The 23,115-nt window shown below is 46.2% G+C and overlaps 1 protein-coding gene across 4 annotated transcripts; it reads left to right on the top strand.

Moving 5' to 3' along the window:
- The first annotated feature begins 18,558 nt into the window (after window positions 1–18,558).
- Window positions 18,559–21,839, top strand: ID4 (inhibitor of DNA binding 4). 4 transcript variants are annotated; one of them, XM_086741798.1, is made up of 3 exons: window positions 18,559–19,173; window positions 19,810–19,868; window positions 20,543–21,839. In XM_086741798.1, the coding sequence occupies exons 1-2, from the start codon at window positions 18,772–18,774 to the stop codon at window positions 19,852–19,854; spliced, it is 447 nt and encodes a 148-aa protein (XP_086597924.1). In that variant the 5' UTR covers window positions 18,559–18,771; the 3' UTR covers window positions 19,855–19,868; window positions 20,543–21,839. The 4 variants fall into 4 exon arrangements, with proteins under 4 accessions (XP_086597924.1, XP_086597923.1, XP_086597926.1 ...); XM_086741797.1 differs by having other exon boundaries at window positions 20,321–21,839; XM_086741800.1 differs by having other exon boundaries at window positions 18,559–19,180.
- Window positions 21,840–23,115: the final 1,276 nt, after the last annotated feature.

Genomic DNA, 23,115 nt, shown 5'->3' with positions numbered 1-23,115 from the left:
TCTGCTGCAAAGGCTGCGCTTCCTTGTGGTCCCACAGGAAGCCCTTCAGGGTAAGCAAGTTAGCCTCTGTCCCAGTGTTATACGGAGCTCCTCCCTATCAACTGGGTTCAACAACCACTTAATAATTTTCTCTTAGGTGAAACAAAATTTTGGCAACCCATCATAAGGATCAGTGCCCAGAGCCTGTGCCCATGGGTACTGTTGGGTAGAGTCAGGCAGGTGGCCAGGGCACAGCTTGCCGAGCTTTCGTATGCCCCTACTTTATGGATGACACTAATGAGTTTTATTGACTTAGAATCATAGAATCACAGAATGGTTAGAGTTGGAAGGGACCTTCAAAGGTCATCTAGTCCAACCCGCCTACAAGGAGCAGGGACATCCCCAACTAGATCAGGTTGCTCAGAGCCTCATCCAGCCTGGCCTTGAACATTTCCAGGGATGGGGCTTCCACCACCTCTCTGGGCAACCTGTTCCAGTGTTCTATAACTCACATCGTAAAAAATTTTTTCCTAATTTCCAATCTAAATCTACTCCCCACTATTTTAAAACCACTACTCCTTGTCCTATTGCAACAGGCCCTACTAAACAGCCTCTCCCCATCTTCCTTGTAGGCCCCCTTGAGGTACTGGAAGACCGCTATCAGGTCTCCCCTGAGCCTCCTCTTCTCCAGGCTGAACAGCCCCAACTCTCTCAGCCTGTCCTCATAAGAGAGGTGCTCCAGCCCTTTTATCATCTTCGTGGCCCTCCTATGGACCTTCTCCAACTGGTCCATGTCCTTCTTGTGTTGGGGGCTCCAGAACTGGACACAGTACTCCAGGTGGGGTCTCACCAGGGCAGAGTAGAGGGGGAGAATCACCTCCCTCAACCTGCTGGCCACGCTCCTCTTGATGCAGCCCAGGATGCGGTTGGCCTTCTGGGCCGCAAGGGCACATTGCCTGCTCATGTTAAGGTTCTCATCCACCAGCACTCCCAAGTCCTTCTCCTCAGGGCTGCTCTCAATCCATTCCCCGCCCAGCCTGTATTTGTGCCTGGGATTGCCATGACCCAGGTGCAGGACCTTGCACTTGGCCTGGTTGAACTTCATGAGGTTGGCACGGGCCCACCTCTCCAGCCTGTCAAGGTCCTTCTGGATGGCATCCCTCCCTTCCAGCATGTCGACGGCACCACACAACTTGGTGTCGTCGGCGAACTTGCTGAGGGTGCACTCTATCCCACTGTCTATGTCGCCAACAAAGATATTGAGCAGGGCCGGGCCCAACACAGACCCCTGAGGGACGCCATTCGTGACCGGTCTCCACGTGGACATTGAGCCGTTAACCACTACTCTCTGAGTGCGGCCATCCAGCCAACTCCTTATCCACCGAGTGGTCCGTCCATCAAACCCATGTCTCTCTAGTTTAGAGGGAAGGATGTCATGCGGGACAGTGTCAAAAGCTTTGCACAAGTCCAGGTAGATGATGTCAGTTGCTCGTCCCTTGTCCACCGATGCCGTCACCCCGTCATAGAAGGCCACCAAATTGGTCAGGCACAATCTGCCCTTGGTGAAGCCATGTTGGCTATCACCAACCACCTCCTTGCTCTCCATGTGCCTTAGCATGGTTTCCAGGAGAATCTGCTCCATGACCTTGCCAGGCACAGAGGTGAGGCTGACCGGCCTGTAGTTACCCGGGTCTTCCTTATTCCCCTTTTTCAAAATTGGGGTTATGTTCCCTCTCTTCCAGTCATCGGGGACCTCACCAGACCGCCACGACTTCTCAAATACGATAGCAAGTGGCTTGGCAACTTCATCTGCCAGTTCCCTCAGGACCCGCAGATGGATCTCGTCAGGTCCCGTGGACTTGTGTACCTCTGAGTTCCTCAGATGATCCTGAACCTGCTCTTCGAGTACAGTGGGCAATGCTTGTGCTGCAACACAGCATTTAGAAGGTACCAGATGCCATGGTAGACCAAAGGAACAGGAAATGGATCTTGCAGGACTGAGTTTCTAACTCAGAATGCATTGAACTGAATGGTGTCATTCTTCCCCCGGGACTGACTGTTTGGCCAGGTTACAGGGAGCAGTCTCCTCTCTCCTTGACCTGAGCCAGTACTTTCACATTGCTATTGACCCCTATCTCAGCCACTAAGGTGGGAACTTCCAGACAACAGTGCTCCAGTTGTTGACAATCCTGGACAGAAATCCATCACCAGAGGGAACGTCCAGCTGAACAACCCTGTGCTCTGATTGCGAACATCCTATATGGGATTCTGTAGCTGGGGGAACCTTCAGCTGGTTGTGCTCCAGTGGTCAAGGTCCCAGACAGATATCTAACGTGTCCATGGTGCGCTAACTGGATAAGAAGAATGTTGGGAGTGGTGGAACATGCAAAGACCCAGCAGAAGAAAGTGCCTTGGCTGTTCCTCTGAAGAGCTCTATTAACATTGGTAGCCATTATTCATAATTTGCGAGCCACATGGACTGTTACTAGCTTTGACTATGTATACTGTAGGGTTGTTCATGACCTGGGGAAAAGGAGACCTGTGTGAACCCTGTAGGAAGGACAGAAGGATACTAAGTAGGACGTGAAAAGGGAACTCTATAGCCATGATACACCATCTCAACCCACCAACATTAACATACCAGCTCTAGTTAGGTAGACAGGCCACCTTACCTAAAAGGAACGTGAGAACTATGTGTGTTCAATAAATAGACTGGAATTTCAAGGCTAGAATGCTTAGTTTCCTGTTGCCGTTCATTCCAGGAAAATGCACATTATTTAGTAATAGGATTTTTTCCACATATTAATTCATTTTAATTACATTATTAGTAATCAAATTGGGGAGGGTGGATATTTTATGTATCCATATATGTGCACACCACATAAAAAAACATTTTTTCACACAGTTAATACATTCATAAAGTTAATATGAACCCTCTCATGACCAAGCCCTCTCGTTGGGCAACCCTAGGGATGCAATGACACATAATAAAAAATGTGCTATTTTTCATTTCTTATCCCAGTTTAAAGCCTGAAATACAAGTCTCAGCCCTGGGCCTCCTTTTATCTCCTCACTCACAATCAACAACAAAGAGAGACCTAAAATCCTGCCCATTTCATAGATTCTCTTCAGCACTACCTTCTCTCTAAGACCACTTCAGAAAACAGTGTTCACATAGACTATGTGGAGCCAAACAGGAGAGTTCTGTGCTCATTGCCCTGTGCGCAACTGTCCCAAATTACTAACCAGACATCTGACAAGCAAATTTATTTTGTATCCTGAAAAATCTGAAGCAAATATATTTTGAGTAAACCACGGTAAGAGACTCTGAACTGACACTATTGCATCTTCCATGAAAAAGGCAGATCCTGTGCTACCCTACAGGTGACACTTGTCTCAGACAGAGACTGAAACAGTCCCCAAGATACACTAGGGAACAGGCTTGTACAGGTTACTAGGTTTATCAGTAGGCCTGCCACTGGGAAGCACAGTTAAGTCCTCAACTCATGCTCCCCACGGAGAGAGTTATGTTTTCTCTGCGAACACTCCACTGGAGCTTCTTCCTGCATACTACAGCTCGTAGCATAGGCTGCCTGCAAATAAATCCTTTAGCCCTCTACCTTCTTGAATGTGCATAGAGAGAGGGCTTATGATAATCTAACCCCACAAAAAATGGTAATAACTTTTGACTTATGGGCACCACCATCCCTTAAGCAAAAATGAAGAGAAAATCTGGTTCAGAATAAGACAGCATGTTTGAATGAATATAGTCCAGTTATCAGAAGCAAGAGCCATGAAGTCCCAGTAATGCAAACAAACTCCAAAGATGAAAATAAATTTCTGAGTCTAACTTAGACAGCTGTCACTGATGTACCCAGGTAAGCATTTTGCAGTACTGACAAAAAAAAAAAGTGTATCAGAGACTGTTTACAAATCAATACACTCATTAAAAGCTTTCAATATAATGATTTATTTTATTTTTACACTATGAGATTCTTTCCTTCTTGGATAAAGCACATTCTATACAGGCAACTGAAGAGTATGCTTCCCATATTTCTTTATCAAGTCGCTGCCACCATCACAATATATGGCTAGTCTTGTTTTGGAAAGTGGGAATTGTTTGTTTGTATTTCAAATGGATGAGAAAAGCATAAAAAGCTTTGAACATGTCTCATAGGCATGTTGGCCCACACTACTCCACTGAAAGAAGTCCTCCAAGTTCAAAACTGACTGCCAAGGCTGCATACATGACATTTGCTATTTCGGTTCCTACGGGAGGGTCCAGATAAGATCCTTATGGGTAAGGAATAATGCTAGACAATCTGTAGCCAAATATTTCAGAGAATGTTTAAGCTTTACTTTTTGGAAATACTGACAGTGGCCCTGATCCAGTAAAGCTCTAAAGAATATAATTTTAATGCTTTTCTAGATGAGAACTGTAGCATGCAATGGAAGAGAACACAAATATCTGGCTGTTACAAACACTGAAAGAGGCAACACACAAGCACAGTTAAAGTTTAGTACCACAGTCAGTTTTTTTCCTACAGTGAATCCCATGTTCCCGTGGATCTGCTCCCTTACCTGTAAGAAAAGTTAATGGTAAAGTGTCAGGGTATGGACTTAGTCTTAAGCACAATCCCTTTGTGCTACTGAGTCTCTCTCTCTCAACCCTCCTTTAAATGTTTTTAGTGGTATTTTCTGCCCAATCACATTTTAGTTTATGCATCCACACGTACAACACCAGATAAAGCCAATCTGCAGATATACCACAGGTGACGAGTTGCAGATCAAGAATGCTGAAGCAACAGAGATGCCAGGGTGAGCTGCATGCAGAGCCCATTCAGGTCTGATTGAGTTCATCAGCTCAGGCTGCATCCCAGAGCACTGTAGATTCACAGCCATATAAGTACTTTCATGCAGCATGGAACATGAGTGCCTCTTGCAGAGCTTGCCCAGGAGAGCTACGCAGCAAAGTCCAGATTGATTTGAGAGGCTCTGGGATGGAGTCAGTGCTATTAACCCCAGGTTGAACTCAGTTTGAGCCTTTGGTTGGGCACAGCACAAATCCAGCCTGGGCTCAGGACCATAGCTGAGCTCATCTATGTGCCCCGTGGAGCACAGCATGCAGGCTCCAAATGGTGCTGCAGTATTCAGGCTGAACCAGGACCTCCAGTTCAGCACCCACCACACTGATGCCGGGTGAGGCCTCTGTGCAGACATCGGCTGTGCTGGGCTCCTCAGCAGGCCTGATAATAGGAACACAGTGTAGACACACCCGAACAGGCACAGATCTGGTTCAGCAAGACTTAACGCTTCAGTCCTATAGGGCAAGAAAGCATCTGGACTGCATCCAGGCTCATACTTGGTGCTAGATGTTCCAGGCTCACACCAGCTCCTGATGAACTAATCAGACATCGTTGCGACATACTCCTTAGCTCACATCAGAGTTTCCACAAGACTCTCCTGCCCAGCATCACTTACACTAGTTTGCTGTGCCTCCTCTGTGCAGGATCCTGTTCTCCCAGCTGTCCTGAGTCTAGGTACAACTCCCTAAGAAAACACATTACAGAAGGGTAAGATATAAAGATGTAAAAGACTGAGCCTGATACATAAAAACATCACAATACTGATGCGAAAGAAACTCCAAAATTAGTGTAAGTCACTCCAAGTAAATCAGAACAGATATCCTATGAATGCATTATACACAGGCCACCTTTCTATCAAGATGCCAGAATACCAGCTTGGTTCTTTCACATCTAAAGCATTTGGTTACAATGAGTTACAATTTGTTATAGCAACGTTCATAAATTAAAAGCACAAAGGGACAATTACAATCACATTAAAACATTCTGTCATTTTGGAAAATTAATGTTTCACTAAGTCTTCATTTTTACCAATAAATTGAGTCAGAACTGTGCTGTTCCTACACTGTGCTAACTAGTATCAGTGTCAAGCTTTTTGGGACCATATGGAAAGCTATCAATTTTTTTCTTGAGTGGGATTCTCATCACTTTGTTTAATATCACTACAAAGTACAGGGGCTAATATTTACAGATGGTTTCACGTAGGAACTGCAAATCAACAAACTGCAAGGCAACAGGTAGCAACTCTTCATTCTCACAGGAAGCGTTGTGAGCTACCTGCCAGAGGGCTGTGCAGAAAACCAGGAAGCTCTCGCGCTTCTCATCCCTCGTTCCACTCCATGCCCCTTTGGGACTCTGGGAAGTCACATCGGGACAATTGCAGCAATATCAAACTGAAGCATGAGAAGTTTCTGAATCACGTACCAAAAAAAAAACCACATTACAAAGTCACAGGATTGGCTTCAAAAGGCACAAGATCTCTTTAATGTTATACTGTAGGTTCATTTTATTTGTCTCCTGGTGCGTCTACTTCAAGTTCCAGCCAACTCAGACTTCAACAGTTTTCGTTATAGACCCTAAATATAGAAGAATACGTATTTGATCAATAAAAAGGGATATTCATGAAGTCTGACATCAGCCCTAGGTCTTTCACAGACACCGAGCATTTTAAGTTTCTCAGGTGAGTTCAGAAAGCCTACAGCTTTCAGCTTTCAAAACATTCAGTATCAGCTTTTCGTGTACTTGACCGCAATACTGGGGCAAAAAGGGTTCATGCTTGGGCAGCTGAAGAGAAAACAAGTTTTCAGAAGCACTCAGCACACAGCAGTCTGGCATGCTGTTTCCACGCAATCCTTCTCCTGCCATCTCGAAAAGGACATCACATGGCATGTGCAGGGAAGAGCACCGGAATGGTCAGTCAGAATGGAGGAATTAAAGAGAACTAAAGGAACATGTTTTTTCCAGCCTAGAAAAAAAACCAAAACAACTCAGGAGAACGTGATAGAGGTCAGCAAAATCAGTAATCATATAAAATAGGTGAATATGGAAGCTGTTCACACAAGAATTAGGAGGTGCCAGTTACAATTATCAGCTGACGGATTTTTAGAGCAGTTGGAGCAAATTTTTTTGCTCCTGTAACACCCAGTGAAACCGTGGAGCTCATTGCCACCGGGTGCCCACAGCTACCACAGGCCAGGAGAACAGAAGCGTTTCTACAAGGCCCGCGGATGTTTATTAAATACGATGGCTGCCGCCTAAAAGCCAGAAAGTCCTACGACCACCCAGGCCTGCAGACGTTGTTGGGCCAGGGGTGAGCCGCGCTCAGCTCCTCTGCACTTTTCTCTGGGCAGCCCCCCAGAGGGGTGCAGAGCAAGCAGGCCACAAGGCAAAATAACAGAGGGTGGACGGGAGGCGGGGGGCGGCGACCGTTATTACCGCAGCGGCACGCGGGGTAGACCCAGTGGCGGGAAACTGCCCTGGCCGGGGGGGGAGGTGGAGGGGGGGGGGGAGGTGGAGGGGGGGGGGGGGGGGGGGGAGAGCGCGGCGACGCGCTCGCGCGCTCCCGCGGGCGGGCGGGCAGCTGGAAATCATTGCCCGGCGATTGGCGTCCGCGTTGCCACGGCGACCGCCCCGGCGGCGCCAGCTGGGCCGCAGTGTGAATGGGTGATGTCACGCGCCCGGCGCCGGCCAGTCTGGGCCGCCCGGGCCAAGGCATCAGCTGAGGGGGGGGGGGGTTGGGGGGCGTAGGCGGGGGGAAGCGGAACCCCCACGCAGCAACAACCCCACCGCCCGCTGCCACGCGTGGGGGTCGGGAGCTGCTGGCAGCCCGAAGGGTGTTCCCTCACGCGCGTGGTGGCCGGTGCGGGCGACGGGAACCACCGCGGGAACCGGACGGGGTTCGCGGGGGTGCCGCCACGGGCCGGCTGCCGCTTGGCCCCCTCGAAACGTGGGACGGGGCGGTGGGGGGGGGCGGGTGTTTTGCCTGGGCCTTGCCAGCTCCCCATTGTTTGAGCGGAGATGCCTCTGTTTCCATCCTCAATTCATTTGCGGACACTTTAGAAAAGTTCTTTCCTGCAGGAATGAGGGGCTTTTCATTGCGCTCCAGCGAGGTCCGCGGTCCCTGCCAACCCTCCCGAACTTCCCGCATTCAGCCTCGAAGTTTCCCACTGCTTTCAGCAACGAAATTCCCACACTGCAGAATACCTGATTATACTTATTTTGCTCGTTTCAGGAAAACAGCCTCTTGAACTTGCAATGAGCAGTGTCCTTCACGTGTGAAATGCTTCCTCACTTTCTCACTGTGGAGAGGATGCGCTCCTAATTGAGTGACTTTTAGGCTTAGAATGGGAAAATCAGATTGTTCCATAATATGGGTTGTTACTTACATAGATCCACTCTTTGCATTATTTTCAGTGGGTTCCAGAGAAAAAAAACACTCGGCAAAAGCCAGCATAGCTGTTCTGTGACCCGGCAGGAGATGTAGGTTGTGTTTAAACATAAATTTCTCTCAGCGAAGACATCAAACTGTTGCAGAGTGGAGGAAGTTTTTTTCGTAGCGAATGAAACTACAGCTCCTCTGCATTTTCTCTCATCTGCATGGCACAGCACCTCTAGCTGTGGGCCTCAGAGCCTGCATGCATGGGAGCTCTTCCAGGCTGAGGAAGAGGAGATTCGAAATTCGGTTCCTCCGTCAGTAAAACCTTAGAGCAACTTTAATGATACCAGTTTGTGTTTTATTTCCCTTGGCACGTGCTGAGTAGCTGTTTGCCACCAGGCAGGTGGTACGCTCGCAATGGTTTTTATTGTAATTCTGTTTAATTCTCCTGCTAATAAATTGGTTTGGGGCAGAAGTTCTCAGGGCAGCAAAGGCTCGGCCACGCGAAGTACAGGACATGCATGGGGAGAGGCAGCACCTCAATGCAGGGCCGGGGTGGGCAAAACACCTCGTGAAGATGGGATGCAGGCTCCCCAAGGGGCAGGGGAGGAGGGAGGATGGGGAAAGGACCTGGACATCCCGCTGGCAGCCAGCCCTAACGCTGAGGGTGGATTTTAAAATCTATTCAAGCGGCACAGTTTCAGTCTGGGGGCAAGGTGAAAGCTAAGTCTGCATGGGAAGGGACCTTGCAGTCAGTGTAAGGTATCGGGACGGATGGCATTACTCACGGGTGTACAGCTAGGCATTAGGACAGGCATACACAGAGGAATCGCCCCACAAACACAGATTTATCTGAGGTCAGCCGGTACACAAGAATATTGCAGGGTCAAACATTCATCTTTCTCTGGGCACTTTGGAAATGGAGGGTAGGAAGTAAGCTGAGTTTATGTAAATCTAATTTTAGTGTTGAGGCTCAAGTTAAGTCTTTCTGATTTTAACTGCTCGATATGGTGTTTAAATCTAAGTGACCTGTAACCTTTAAAATCTTACTGGGATTTTAACGCTGCATGCTTTTGATGACTGCTTAAGGGAAATTAATCTGCGAACAACCATTGAGAGTCAGCCGTCTCCATCAGGTAACTTTGCAGTAAACGACATAAATTCCAGCTGGTGGGGGAAGGGAGACAGCGTCCTGAGAAACTCACTCCTCCGCTCCTATTGATCATCACCTGCGCTGGACTTCATACAGCAGTTTAATCCTATTCTCTCCCTCAAAGGTTTCAAGCCTCTGCAAGATCCTGACTGCTAGGGAACAAAGACTGGTATGTGGTTCCCCCAAAGGTCAGTCATTAACCTGCCCCAACAACAGTTTTAGGAAGATCAAGGCAATGAAGAAAAACTAAGAAAAAGCACTTTCACTTTGGAATGAATTGTTCAAAATGCCCTTATACATTCAGTTTTATTCCCTTTCAGCTCTGCACTTTTTAGTTCCTGCACGTATTTATTTCTCAACAGGAATAATGGCAAGATTTGCTCTCCCAGCAATTTGACCTTAAGTTTATTCTAGCCACAACACTATAGACCATTTCATCAATTATGAATGTACTCATGTGTACAGAGGAACTGGTAAGCCAGCTCGGTAATACTACCTTGTTCTGGAGAGTTACCCTTATAAATAAATTAGGGGCATCTCTTTATGAAATACCAGAAAGAAATAAAAGATGAAAAAAAGAGAGAAGGAGAAAAAAAAAAGGAGAGGAAGAAAGTAAAAGAAAAAGAAAGAAACGAAAGAAACAGAAAGAAAGAAGAAAAGGAAAGGAAAGGAAAGAAAAGCAGGGGGAAAAAAATGAAGGAAAGAGAAAGAAAGCAGAAAGATGGAAAGAAGAAAGATGGAAATTAAACAGAAAACGTAGAAAGCCACATTTTTTCTAAAGATACAAGGACAAGGGCTAATATGAAAAGTTGTTTCTCTGTGATTTGTATTTTATGTGCCTGCATGTCTGTATGTGAGACAACACACTGGACTTGCAGTAGCCAGACTATCAAGAAGACATTTATTTCCATAAGTTATTGATGACCCTTTAGCTCACAAGTGACAGGCCAAAGTAGAGCCACGAGCAACTTCTGAAAGGTCATCAATAACAACTGAAAATAAATGCTTTATCCAGTGCCTGCCCATTGTGTGTCCTGTTTATGCAATGCCAGTTTAAGTTTCATCTGGCATAGTTTTTAATGGGTGGTAACTACCTTAGTTCCTGTCTGAAGCAACCAGGTCTTCCAGCAGCGGAGGAAGGAGAACACACACACACACACACATGTCCACTTGCTTGCTCACACGCTTCGTGGAGTACCTTTTGTCAGATGCAGAGGTAAAAGCATGCATCTCTCGGCACATCAGGATGAAACAGTACCCTGAAGGGTGAAAGGAGAGACTGCAACGTTACTAAAACATTAAACACCATGGAGAATCCTGAGGCTGCAAGTGTGAGACCGCTCAGAAGAAAGAAGATACAGAGGGGACAGGGAGGGGGGAAAAAAAAAAAAAGAAAGGCCGAGATGCGAGGTTGTAAATAAATCATACCTCGTGCTACGATTACAAATGCATAATATTCTATTAATGTATTTCTAATAGTAATTCATACCATACTGCAAGCAAGATTGATGCATTATGCGTGTCAAGGAGTTCCTGGAGGCAAAATAAAAAAGCTCTTTTTGTCTCTAAGGAGTCTTTTACTCCCAGTATAAAAAGACTGCAGTGGACACTGGATACAGTCCAGTGGGGACCAAAAATTTCCTTTGAGTAACCATCACCACTAACCACAATGTCTTTTAATTAGACTTTTGTATTTCAGATTTCAGTTTTTCTTGCTCTTTAGCATTTGCGTTTTTACAATTTAAAAAAATATTATTTTGAGAATCAATTCTCAGGAGCTCGATGTAGAGCAACAATTTCAAGAGATTGATCTGAAATAAGCTAGTGACTTTGCATCCAGTTGTGAAACTTCTGCTCACTTAAGCAGTCCTTACGCCCACATCCTTACTCAGGCAAATAAGCTCATTCACTTCAAGACAAACTTTCTAAATGAGCAAGGATTTGTGCTGCTTTTCAAGTCAATTTCTCCATTGAGGTAAATTAAGAGATTTGCTTGAGTAAAATATATCAGTGCGTTGAAGTGTTGAAAGAGCATGTTAGTGGAGTGAAAATTACCAAAATAAATGTCATTAACACTTTAAGGTAAGTATGTGGAAACACACTGGGTTTGAAGACAACTTGAAATAGTTACTTAGCATAAGCTGTGTGATCGCCCAAAATATTCTTATATATGCACATCATTTAATTGTAAGAAAACAAAGTCAAAACTGTAAGAAAATTTGCATGTTCAAGCATTTTTAACAGCAATTTTGAATATGTCTTTAAAATACTTTTGCATAGTTTGCCCCCTGCACAAGAAGCAAAACCATGAAGAATTGCTATGCAATTACACTAAAATGGAAAATAACATTCATTCCCATTTCTTATAAGGGAAAATTAGTAAGTCACAGAATATACTTAACTGTGAAGAATTGCAGTTCATGGATCATTGTCCAATATTCTCCCTACATCCATCTTTCTTTTTTCTGCATTTCCAGCCGTTTGCATTCTGCAGTGTCTGTCTTGATTTAAATTCACTGGGCTACACAGTGGTTTTCATTAGACAATCCTGTTGTCCTAATAAATATGTAAGGTCACTTTAGTATATACTGTTGCTGGAATTAAAACCCATGAGTATGACCCTCTCTGCCTAAAGGGCATATTACCTGTCTTTGTTTTTTTTTTTTCCTTGCTCTTTAAACATGACATCCTGCAAGAGCTGTTTGCTGTCAACAAAAGGTCTCTTGTTTTCTTGAGTGACAACTTTGTCAGAAGCTATGGGGGCTATAAAGAATGATCACAGAAAGCATCCTACCACAGATTAATATAATACTCATCTTTTTAGCAGACTGCTTTTTCAAACACACAGACGTACTTAAGCAAATTAAAATGGAGCTATGATCCTATAAATAATTCCCTACTATTCTAGTATTTAGGGTGGAAGAGAAGAGTGAGGAAGAGCTTTTTGCATCTGTTACTAGGATCTTGGTAGATCCTCACATGTTATGGCAACAGGAACTTTATAGCAGGTAAGTATATAGATAATAATAAGGTTACACAGACTTCAGCATGCATTGGAAGTGCACGGCATGCCCTGCAGACAACTGCGGTCAGAGGATTGGAAAATATATTGAAAAGCTTCCCCTCACAACACACACAACCACCAGACTTGAATTTCTAGTTCTCTCCAACTTCTGTTCCCAGTGATGACACCAATGTGACTTGAACCAAATCAACAAACAGCATTTTCCGCAGTGCTTTAAATATTGGTCAGGCTGTCACTAGCAAGAAGCAAAATGCAGAATTGTAAATTAATATTTGGCAAGCAGGTGATGCCTGAAAGTGACACTGACCCATAAAACTACTTTGAGAACCAACTGACTGCAGTCACAGAAAACATCGGTGCATTTGCATCTACCTTGGATATCCCTCTGGCGTGGGAAAGGCTATCTTCGCAGTCAGGGGAAGAGAGGTGATTTCTTCTTTTTAATTAAAAAAAAAAAAAAAGCTCAATAATTTTGAAGAATTCCTTAAAACACTCATGGAGAACAAATAACAAATGTGTTAATATTAACTTTCAAAATGTAAAATGTTGTATTAGTGCAAAGTATTGCTATTGTTTCTTCAGGGTTTGTTTTTGTGGCATGAAGTTAGACTGCTTTTTCTGATGAAGCTCTTCAGGTCCCCTGAAAATAAATACCAGTATCATTGGTGTAATGATAACATATGCAGATGAGCATGTACACATCCAGATACTTATTTAATTTAGGTCGATTTGCTCATTGTCCCTGTAGGCTGTATTATTTGTGTGATTATAGAGCTCAATGCAGACTCATAACAAACATGAAAATAATATGAGGCGGTAATCACACTATCAGTTTTCAGGCAGATTAGCTGAGGATTTCTGTCTACAAACAAAGGGCATGACATTGCACATAAATCTGATCTAAATCTACACAAAATAAAATTAAAGTTAAAGTTAAGACTCCAAATTCAATCTGTTACTATGTAACTCAGTTTAATGCAGTGTTCCTCAGGAAGCTGCTACAAACGCTCCTAAATTATTTTCCCCTTCCCCAGAATAAACATCTTGATTGCTTATATTTGGACCACGCTGCAGAAGGCTGTCAACACGAGTTATCTCTCTTGCCACAAGCTTGCTTCAGTCAACGCAGAAATCTGACATTACCCAACAAACGCAGTGTTCCTGGTCACCTCAACAAAGCAACCTTCTTAAATGACATTAGCCTTCAGCCGACATACAACCACCAGCAAAATGCCAGGGTGTCTGTCAGTGACACACCAGTGTTGTCTGCTGCTGCAGCCTCTCGAAGGGAGGAGGTGTGTTTGCACAAATTTCTACAACAGCCATGCTGGAGGCGGAACAGCAAGAAAAGCTCTTGTAGATACTAACTCCATTACAGTCTTTTTTGGTTCTCTCCACTAATTGAGGTAAAATATTTCTTTACGCATTTATTTCCATGTTTCTGTAAAAATGAGCTTATATAAGCATCAAGCCGTAGAGAAGGGGTTTTTTAAATCTGTCCTCATCTCTCTGAAATTTTTTTTGTCACGCAATTTTTTGTCATGTACAAAGCTGAAGGAAAGCATAAAGAGGTGGGTAGAAGTAAGCTGCTGTCATGAGAAGGATGCTCGAAACTGGACAAGTATGTGAACATGTAAAAAAAAAAAAAATCTTTTTTCTGTGAAGAGCTGTTGTCAGCTATCGACAAACATTTTTCTCTTTATTTTATATTAAACTTCGTGCACGAGGGGCAAGGGGGAAGTGAAGGTCTTGAGAATATCTTAGCTTTTCTTATTAAAGAGAAAATTCTCTCATGACCAAAACCAGAAAATGAGAAGCAGCCCCACCACAATAAGTGAAGTCTGTGAGTTGTATTTAGATTTTGGATTTGAGGAAAATAGGGAGCACAGTACTGAAAATGACTCATGCTATTTGAGGAAAAGGTTTGCGTTAAAAAGAGTTTGGAAGAGCTCTGACGATGAATCGTCCCTGGTGAGGAGTGGTACCTGAAGATCAATGGATCTCGATCCATTGGTAGTCTGCAGAGTGAGGTGACTTCTCTGTCCTCCCCGAAGGCCTGATGGATCTTCCCTGACCCATTCCGAGGACCCATGGGGTGCCACTGCAAAGCAGTCTGCAGTCTCACCTCCAGCCTGGCATCCGAGGGGACATAGGCATGTAGGAATAATAATCCAGTAAAAGATTTACATACTCTTTCCTCCATCTCACTCCCCCGCCCAATTTTTCATTTCATATCACTGTCCCCTGTGGCCAAGAGGAGTTTATCTATGGTGTTTGATAAGGGAGCACTAAACACATTATAGTGCTATTTTAAATGACATCACAACTAACTAGATATTTTAATTGAAGGTAAATAACCAACATTATTGCCTTTTGAATGATAGCAATAGTGGAGAGTAATGGCACCACTGAGGAATCAATTGCTATTTCCCTCATAAACCATAAACCATTCAGAGATTTATAATGCTTTTTTAATGATCAGCCCTTCTAGGTGTTGAGCAGCTCCTCCGAGATCCTGAGTCTTCTGGCTGCCTGCTGAAGTCAACCAGAATGAGGGGTGAGGGGTGTCTCAGTATCCCATATCTTTGTTCCCACCAGGATGAAACTTGTCACAGCAGTTATCAGCCTCAAGCGAAGGAAAGCTTGGGATTTTACTGCACTGCTCAGATACGGAGTGCCTCAAGCCCCAAAACAGGGACACTTGACTCAACCACTGTTTCATAACCTGCTTAAGAATAAAAATGCATTGTGCATTTGTGTGCATTTCATGCCCTCTTAAGGTAGGTATAGCAAGTAACCTTGTGTAAGAAACCACGCCGATTGCTTGCTTCCCTCTGCATACCTAAATGTGTTCCCTTCAAATTTTATCCGTCCTGAGACTATTTAAACTACTGTGGTCCTATCCAATGCACCAGTTGGTTCAGTGGCATCGTATCATGCACAAACATCTGTGGATCCAGAGTGCTGTCAGAGGGAATGTCCCGTGTTCTGCGCTTGGAAGGACTGTCCCCCTTCCCTGGTGCCATGACCCAGAGACAGTGCCAATGTCTCAGGTTTATTTTTTCAGCTGGGGTCAATGGCATATTCATATAATCAGACCTGTGCTGACAAATTCAGCCTATATTACTCCTGAAGTTCAATGGGATTATCCTTATAACAAAGGAGATACAAGGCCAGTCACTACATTTTAATGTTTAACTCACTCTACTTTGGTTTTGAATCAAAAGCAACTTTTTTTTTTAAGCTCCAGAGAGCACCTATGCTGTGATCTGAACTCATCGATTCTCTTTTAACAGACCAGACTGGTCCATTCAAGCACTATCAAGGATCTTGTGAAAATATTTCAGGAGCTGGTGACAATGAAAATGAATCTCGACTCTGGATGTGGAAAGAGAGCACAGAAAAACCCAGCCAAGACAGATGAGCTCCTCCAGCCAGCCAGGAAGGGCCCACATGCTTAAAGATGCACTGAATTTATTTTAAAAATTGGAACTTGGTCTGGTGAAAAACAGGGGCGTTAATCCCTATATACTCGTGTCATAAAAAATATTGCTGTTAATAGGAGAAAAGCAGGAACAGTAGCCACTCTCCCTCTCTCTTGTGTACATCTCCAAGGATGAAGAGTTTCCCTGTACCTCCCTCCATTGCTAACATTCTGGGGTTTCCAACCCATTTCTAGAGCAATTTACTTAGCATCTGGTGCACATCCAATCTAAATTTTGAAAAAGCAGCCAACCCAACCTGCTCCCACTTAAGTCAATGACAAAACTCCCATTGACTTCAAGGAGAGCAAAAGCAGCCCAGTTGTTAACAGGGAATTGGTGCCTATTGTTCAGCAGAGCATGTCGGACTAGCATGTATCAACTTCATGAGTATCAAAGGGAGTTACTAGAGGAAATCCCCTGAATATTTATGCCATAGTCAGAGGGGAGGGCTGTTTTTCCCTCTCCCACATATCTCTACTGTGATATGTCAGCTACATGAACACACACAGTCTTCGTTGCAACTTCAACAACACTTACAGACCCTCAGATTTCCCTTCATACTCTCTGCGGTGGAAGCAGCCCGATGAAAAAAAAAAAGAGGTCTGCAGCATATCATAGTTCTTCACGGGTTTCCAGAAATACTGAGTCATCTTCAAGAGCCAATGTGGTCTCGGTGGATTTGCTATAGCACTGTTACAGTGTGTGTGTGTACAGAAATCATCCGTCCAAACAAGCTTTGGGAGAGCTAAAGGGGAACCAGTTAGACACTGGGGTTTCCCAGAGATTTCCAGTGAGATCAGACGAGCTCCTAGAAGGGATTCAGTGTGAACAGAATGACCCCATACTACAGCATATCTAGTTTCATGCAGATTTTAATTAAATGGGACCAGCAAGATTAAAGCCTGCATGCTCACCATAATTTACGAATCTTTTTTTTTTTTAGACAGCACATAAACTCCATCCATATTACCAGGACTCTGGGAAACATACAACAAGTAACCATAACGTAAGCTTTAAGGCCCATATATATTTCCACCTTCTGAGGCTCAGAGACTGCCAGGAGTGGAGTTTCACAGAATAAAAACAATGATTGCGGCAGAACTGGGATCATCCAGCCTGTAGCTAATGGAAATACATCTTCCCATCACATCGTCATGATGTAGCATACAAATCCAGGCCTCAGTCAGACAAAGATTTATGCCATGCACTTAGGTTTCGTGCTGAGAGGAGGCCAACTGCCATGGATGGCACTGGTAATGTGGGACAAAATAAGGAAAAGAGTGTGAGTATTTGCAAGCAGAGCGTCAAAACATACATGTTTAAAGGGTGAGAGAGAATGAAAGTGTGCTTCATTATACACTTCAGATGATCCAGTCCCACCGTATCCTTTATATATCACCCGTTGTGACGAAGCATTGCGGGGACATGCAATCATTAATCACCATTACGGATTTCTTCCCTTCTGCTGGGTTTGACTTACAAGCTTAGGGGCACATTCTGCAGCCTTTACTCCTTCCTGTAGTCCTTTGCCCAAGCAGTCAGCCCTGCTTCCCTCACGGAGAGCTCAAAGCGCTGCAGCATCTGCAGGATCAGGCACTGAAGTTTCTTACACTGGCACCCTATTCAAATATGCAATGGCTTTTAATCCTTAGCAGGAATTAACAGAAAGTTTGAACGCTGCATTATTAAATTAAAAGGTTACAGTCTGCCACAAGATGACTTAAGCAGGACTCGGGAGTATGCGTCTGTTAATTTTAATGCTCTGTCTCGAAGTACAGAACTCTGGACATTTCCAGCATCATATTTAAAACATGGTACATCTACTAATACGTGATCTGGTGCATTAATGGACCAAATTAAGTTACAGGTATGAATTTTACATAAAACGGATTAATATTATATGTCATGAAGGAATTTTAAATACTCCATCTCCATACATTTTTAATAGTTATGCGCTCTAATTTAATGTTCCCAGGCATTGCTTTGCTTGAAGTCCCTAAACTCTCCTCCTTCCCCCTCTCCCCCCTCCTCTTTCCCTCCCCAAGTTTTGCTTGGGATTTTCCCTGCCTTTAAACTGGCGTCCAGAAGTCCCTCAAAATATGCCTGCAGCCGGGCTGGGTCTCCCGACACCGAGGGAATAAAAACGAGTTTCACGACCCGAGATGCCACGACTTCCCGGGGGAGGGGTGGGGGGACGGTAGGGAACGGCGCCGGCCGCGCGGGGCTGCGCTCGCCCCCACGGAGCAGTGCGCCGGAGCGCGGGGGCGGCGCCGGCAGCCGCTGGGCGCCGGGTCCCGCCCGCATTCCCGCAGTCCTTCCTCCCTGGGACCGCCTGGGACCGCCTTCCTCCTCCTCCTCCTCTGCCACCACCGCCACCGCCATCTCCTCCCCGGGGGGGTCAACGCTAGCCGCCCGCCCCCTCCAGCAGCGCAGCCACCGCCTCCCCGGCCCCGCCGCCATTGGCCGGCGCCGCGTTCCAGAGGGGGAACGCAGCGCTCTGATTGGCTACGACGCAGCACCGCGGCGCCCCCCCTCGCCTCCCGCTCTCCGCGCCGCGCTCGCCTTGCCCCGCCGCGGCGCCGCCTGCCTCGCCCCGCCCGCGCTCCGCGCTATATAGCGGGCGGCGCGGGCAGTAGCGGCGGTAGAGGCGGTCGGGGCTGTGGCTGATTTGTCGGGGAGGACTGGGGGTCCATTGGGTTTTTTTTTTTTCCGTCGGCGCACGGCGAGCACCTCTTGTTATATCGCGGGGGGGGGGCAGCTGGTAACACAGGCAGCGGCCGTGCCTCGCTCCCGGGGTGGTGCGTGCGCGGCTGCCCGCGGTCCCAGGCAGCGGTTGTGGAGAGGGAGGTCGCTCTGTCTGTCCGTCTCCCTCCCTCCCTCCCTGCGGCACCATGAAAGCCGTGAGTCCCGTCCGGCACCCCAACCGCAAGGCGCAGCCCGGCGTGGCCGGCGGGGGTAGCGGGGGGCACCCGGCCCTGCGGTGCCTGGGCGAGCACAGCGGCTGTAAGGGGGGCCCGCCGTCGGGCGAGGAGCCGGCGGCGTTGTGCCTGCAGTGCGATATGAATGACTGTTACAGCCGGCTGAGGAAGCTGGTGCCCACCATCCCGCCCAACAAGAGGGTCAGCAAAGTGGAGATCCTGCAGCACGTCATCGACTACATCCTCGACCTGCAGCTGGCTCTGGAGACGCACCCGGCGCTGCTCCGGCAGCAGCAGCAGCCTCCCGCCCTGCACCCGGGCAGCTGTCCCGCCGGCACCCCCCGCACCCCGCTGACAGCCCTCAACACTGACCCGGTAAGAGGTGCGTGGCCCGCCAGCCCGCGGTTCGGGGTGCGGAGGAGGGTTGCGGCACCAGCCCGCTCATGCTTGGCCGACCCCCCACCCCCGGCTCAGCCCCCGGGAGGGGACGGGGCAGCCGGTGGGGTTGCTGCGTGGGTGTCCGCATCCCCTCGCTGCGGGCAGGCGCCGTGTTTCCCGTATTACCGCCTCGCGAGGGAGCAGCCGTAATCGGCGTGTTTGCACACGCGGGAGGAGACGCGGTGCTCCTGCTCTCCCCAGCCCTCCGCCGAGCGGAGCGGGCATGAGCGCATTTGGGGGCTTCTGCACGTTTAACGCCCACAACGCAGCGTGCTCGGGCTGGGGGGAAAATGGGGAGCGTCTCCCCCGCACCCCCCGGGGGCAGCCGAGGCGAGGCGAGCGGCGTGACCCGATAGCCCCGGGGCTCCCCCCACTCGCCTGCCGGGAGCGCTGCCGGGGCTCCCTCTGCTCCGTGCCCCCTACCCCCTCCCTGGAGGCTGGTGCCCCCCCGGGCAGAGCTGGTGGCAGTGCCCGGTACGCGAGTGGAGCGGGGTGGCGAATCTAGGGCGTGGGGAAAATCTGCTGTGTCCTTTCTCCTCCACCTCTAACTTGCCGTGTTGCCTTGCTGCGCAGGCTGGCTCTGTTAACAAGCCGGGGGACAGCATCCTCTGCCGCTGACCGCCGCTCCCCAGGTGAGTGCAGTGCCGCGAGGTGGGGGGGGGGGTGCGCGGGGACGCGCAGCGCCCGGGCTCGGCGGGGCCGAGCAGCCTGCCAAAGGGCGACCTGAGCCCGGCGAGAAATCCTTGCAGGAGCCTTGGGGTTTTATGTTTAATTACCGGGTGGTTATTTTATTTTCTTTAATTACCGGGTTGTTGTGGTTTCTTGATTTTTTTTTTTTGTTCGTGGGTTTTTTGTTTTGTTTTGTTTTGTTTTTTCCGAACCCCCCCCGCCCCAACCGGAGCGCTCCTGGCCGCGGCGTGCAGCTGCGCATCCCTCCGCCGGGCCCAGCCCGGGAGCTGCGGTTGTTGTTTGACCCGGTTTGTTTTGGGTTGTTGATCAAGCATGTCTCGCGTGGTGTCGGTGGCGCCAGTCGGTCTGGAGCGGAGCGGTTCACACACCCCCTCTATTCATTCCTCTCCCACAGGTGCGCGGCGGCGGCGCCGAGCAGAGGCACCGCGGGGGGGCGGGGACGGGGGGGAACCTGGCCCTGCCGCACCGGAGGAAGGAGCCATCCGACCCCCCCCTCACCCCACCCCGGGCGGTTCCCATGCTTCATCCCAGCCTTTTCACCGTTTTGCACGTCTGTAGCGCTGCTCCCCTTCCCACCCCCCCACCCGCCCCGTCTCTTCTCTCCGTTTCCGACCAGATGTGAGCGGTGCCAGATGTGAGCGGTGCGTCCCGCGGTGGCGGGGAGGTTGTCGGACTCGAGCAGGAAAAAAAGTTGCGACTCTTCCCCGGGATAGAGGACCGAGCCTAAACCTGACTTTAGAAGCGCAATAACTCTTTACGGGACCGAGCAGCTGAATCTTGAAGCTTTACTAATCTACCATAGCATTTGTAGATATATTTGACATCTATTGTTTAAAATAGATGGATTTTATTGGGGCCCAGGGAACTTTCTTCTCCCTGCAGGAATGTTACATATTGTATAGATAAATAAGTGACATTTCATACTGTGTATATATAGAGATGTTCTATAAGTGTGAGAAAAGTATATGCTTTAATAGACTACTGTAATTATAAAATATTTTTAATTAAATATTTTTTGTAAATATTATAAAGGTGTGTATGTTTGTTTTTTAAAATCTGTGGGAATATCTCTTTAGAAAACCACAGCTCGAGTAGGGAGCTGCTAATATGGAAATATCTTGAATGTTTGGGGTTTTGTTTTTTTTTTTTTTTGTCCCCAAATGTCCTTTAGATGTGGAAGTTACAGCTGTAGCTAGTGGTCCTGCATGGTTGCATGAGATGTCTTAATTGCAAATAAACTTGTTTGGAGTCCATACAAATGTGTTTCTTCTCAATCTAGACTAAAAATATTTGTAAGTGTATTATACATTTTGAGACTACACTTTTTTGTCATTTAGTCACAAGGCTTTTTAGTGCATTCTATAAAAGTAGCAGTAAGATGTAGTGGTGGTGGTTTGTTTTTTGTTGTTTTTTTTTTTTTTTACTGAGAACAGAAAAATTCTTCTAGTTTTTGCATTATGGGGGCAATGCTTTAGATCTTTAATCAACTTTTTGAAAAAATCTGCTGTTGCATCAGATCAAGAAATTTGTTCTGGAACTTCGTTTAGCACCAAAAGGTTTTATTGCAAACTTGCGTTCCTACAGCTTGTTAATTGCTTAAAAAGTGAAAACGGTTCTCTGCTTGCAACCAAAGGGCAAACCATTAACGAAACCAGTTGCTGTTTCCTTCGTCCAAAGAGTATGAATACCGAACTGCAGAAGGGCACATGGGCAAGGTTATTATGATAAGTGATGTAAATTCATCTTAAAATGAACTTAAGTAGACCAAAAATCTAATAACTGCATCAAGATTATTTTTCTAGTACAAAATGGCTTTCATTTCGCTGCAGCTGTGTTATAGTTAAAAATCCTGTTCGATCTCTGTGATGTGTAACTACTACATGTGAACATTAAACTAGATTTACCTGTCTTTATCTGTGATTCTTCAGCTTATTTCTTCAATCCTCATTTTGCACATTCTCTTCACATCTGGGTTTTTTTTTTTTGTACATACCTTATGATGGGGAAATTCATTTTACAGCAGGCTTTTATACAATCAAGTCTTCCAGACTGTAAACTAAGGTCCAGGCTCAGTGAAAGATGCTCATTTTGTGTGATCAGTAGCCTGCGCACTAGTGAAACAGGATTTTCAGAGTGGGAGAATTAAGTAGGATTTAATTGGGTGCTTTGTAAATAGCTAGCCAACTGTGTGTGTAACATGGTCTGTTTGACTGAAAAAGAGAGGATTTGTTTCAGATTATACAAGCGTCAAAAGTACTATAACCCAAGGGCCTTCTTCTATTAAGTTAAATATTTATAAGGAAATTAACTAGTGGAGTCATTAGCTATTGACTACAGTGATAATGTCAACAAGATGAACATTTTCTTAATCAAAATAATTGCGTAAAGATCAAACTAAAAAGCAGCTAGCACATCTGCAAACATAAGGCCTTCTGCAAGCGCAGTGAAGGCAGGGGCATTTCATGGGCTGAGCCCTGACCGGAGGGGTGCGGAGTGGGTCCCTGTGTTGTTTTTCCCCAGCTTGGATGTTAAATTAATGGTAGTTTAATGAGCAAAATACATGTTCTTGTAAAATGAAGTCACGAGCCTCTTGTCCTGTGTCTCCAACTAATTTAATAACATTTAAAATGCTATCAATAGGATTTTTTACTGCGGTTTGGAAATTCTTGCACTGTATTCAAAAAAAAAAAGGAACATTTTTCCAAAGGAATGGTTTGAATTTATGTTCATTTTCTTTGTTTGTCCTACTAATATTTGTAGTCCTCCACTTAGTTTAGCTTCTATAGCTCATCTTATTTTGTATACAGTTTTCCAGTAACATTAGTTCTCAGTACCCTCATTTGTTTCTATCCGTTGTTGCCAAATTACAGTATTCTGTTACACAGAAGAGGAAGCAAGCAAAAGGTGCTGTCTTAAAATACGAAATTGTAGAGTTTCTGCATATCAAAGCTGGTGGATCCTGGGAGAGCTGATAAATCACTGAACTACTCTTCAAGGGAGAGCGTACCAAATCCCGGATCGTTTCAGGTTAGGGCAATTGCCCATTGAGTTTAGCGGCTTGAGGATTTTGGTTTGCTTTTTAAAAAACTGTTACGGTGCAACAGGTTAGGGCCTTTGGAAAACAAAGTTTTATTAATGAGCTGTGAATTTTTTTCCTGTTAATGCAGTTTTCTTGACAAATGTGAAAGT

Source organism: Chlamydotis macqueenii, chromosome 2 (genome assembly GCF_036417535.1).
Source record: "Chlamydotis macqueenii isolate bChlMac1 chromosome 2, bChlMac1.mat, whole genome shotgun sequence".
Lineage (NCBI taxonomy): Eukaryota > Metazoa > Chordata > Aves > Otidiformes > Otididae > Chlamydotis > Chlamydotis macqueenii.
The sequence above is the reverse complement of the archived record's forward strand: the minus strand, read 5'-3'. Positions and strand labels throughout refer to the sequence as shown.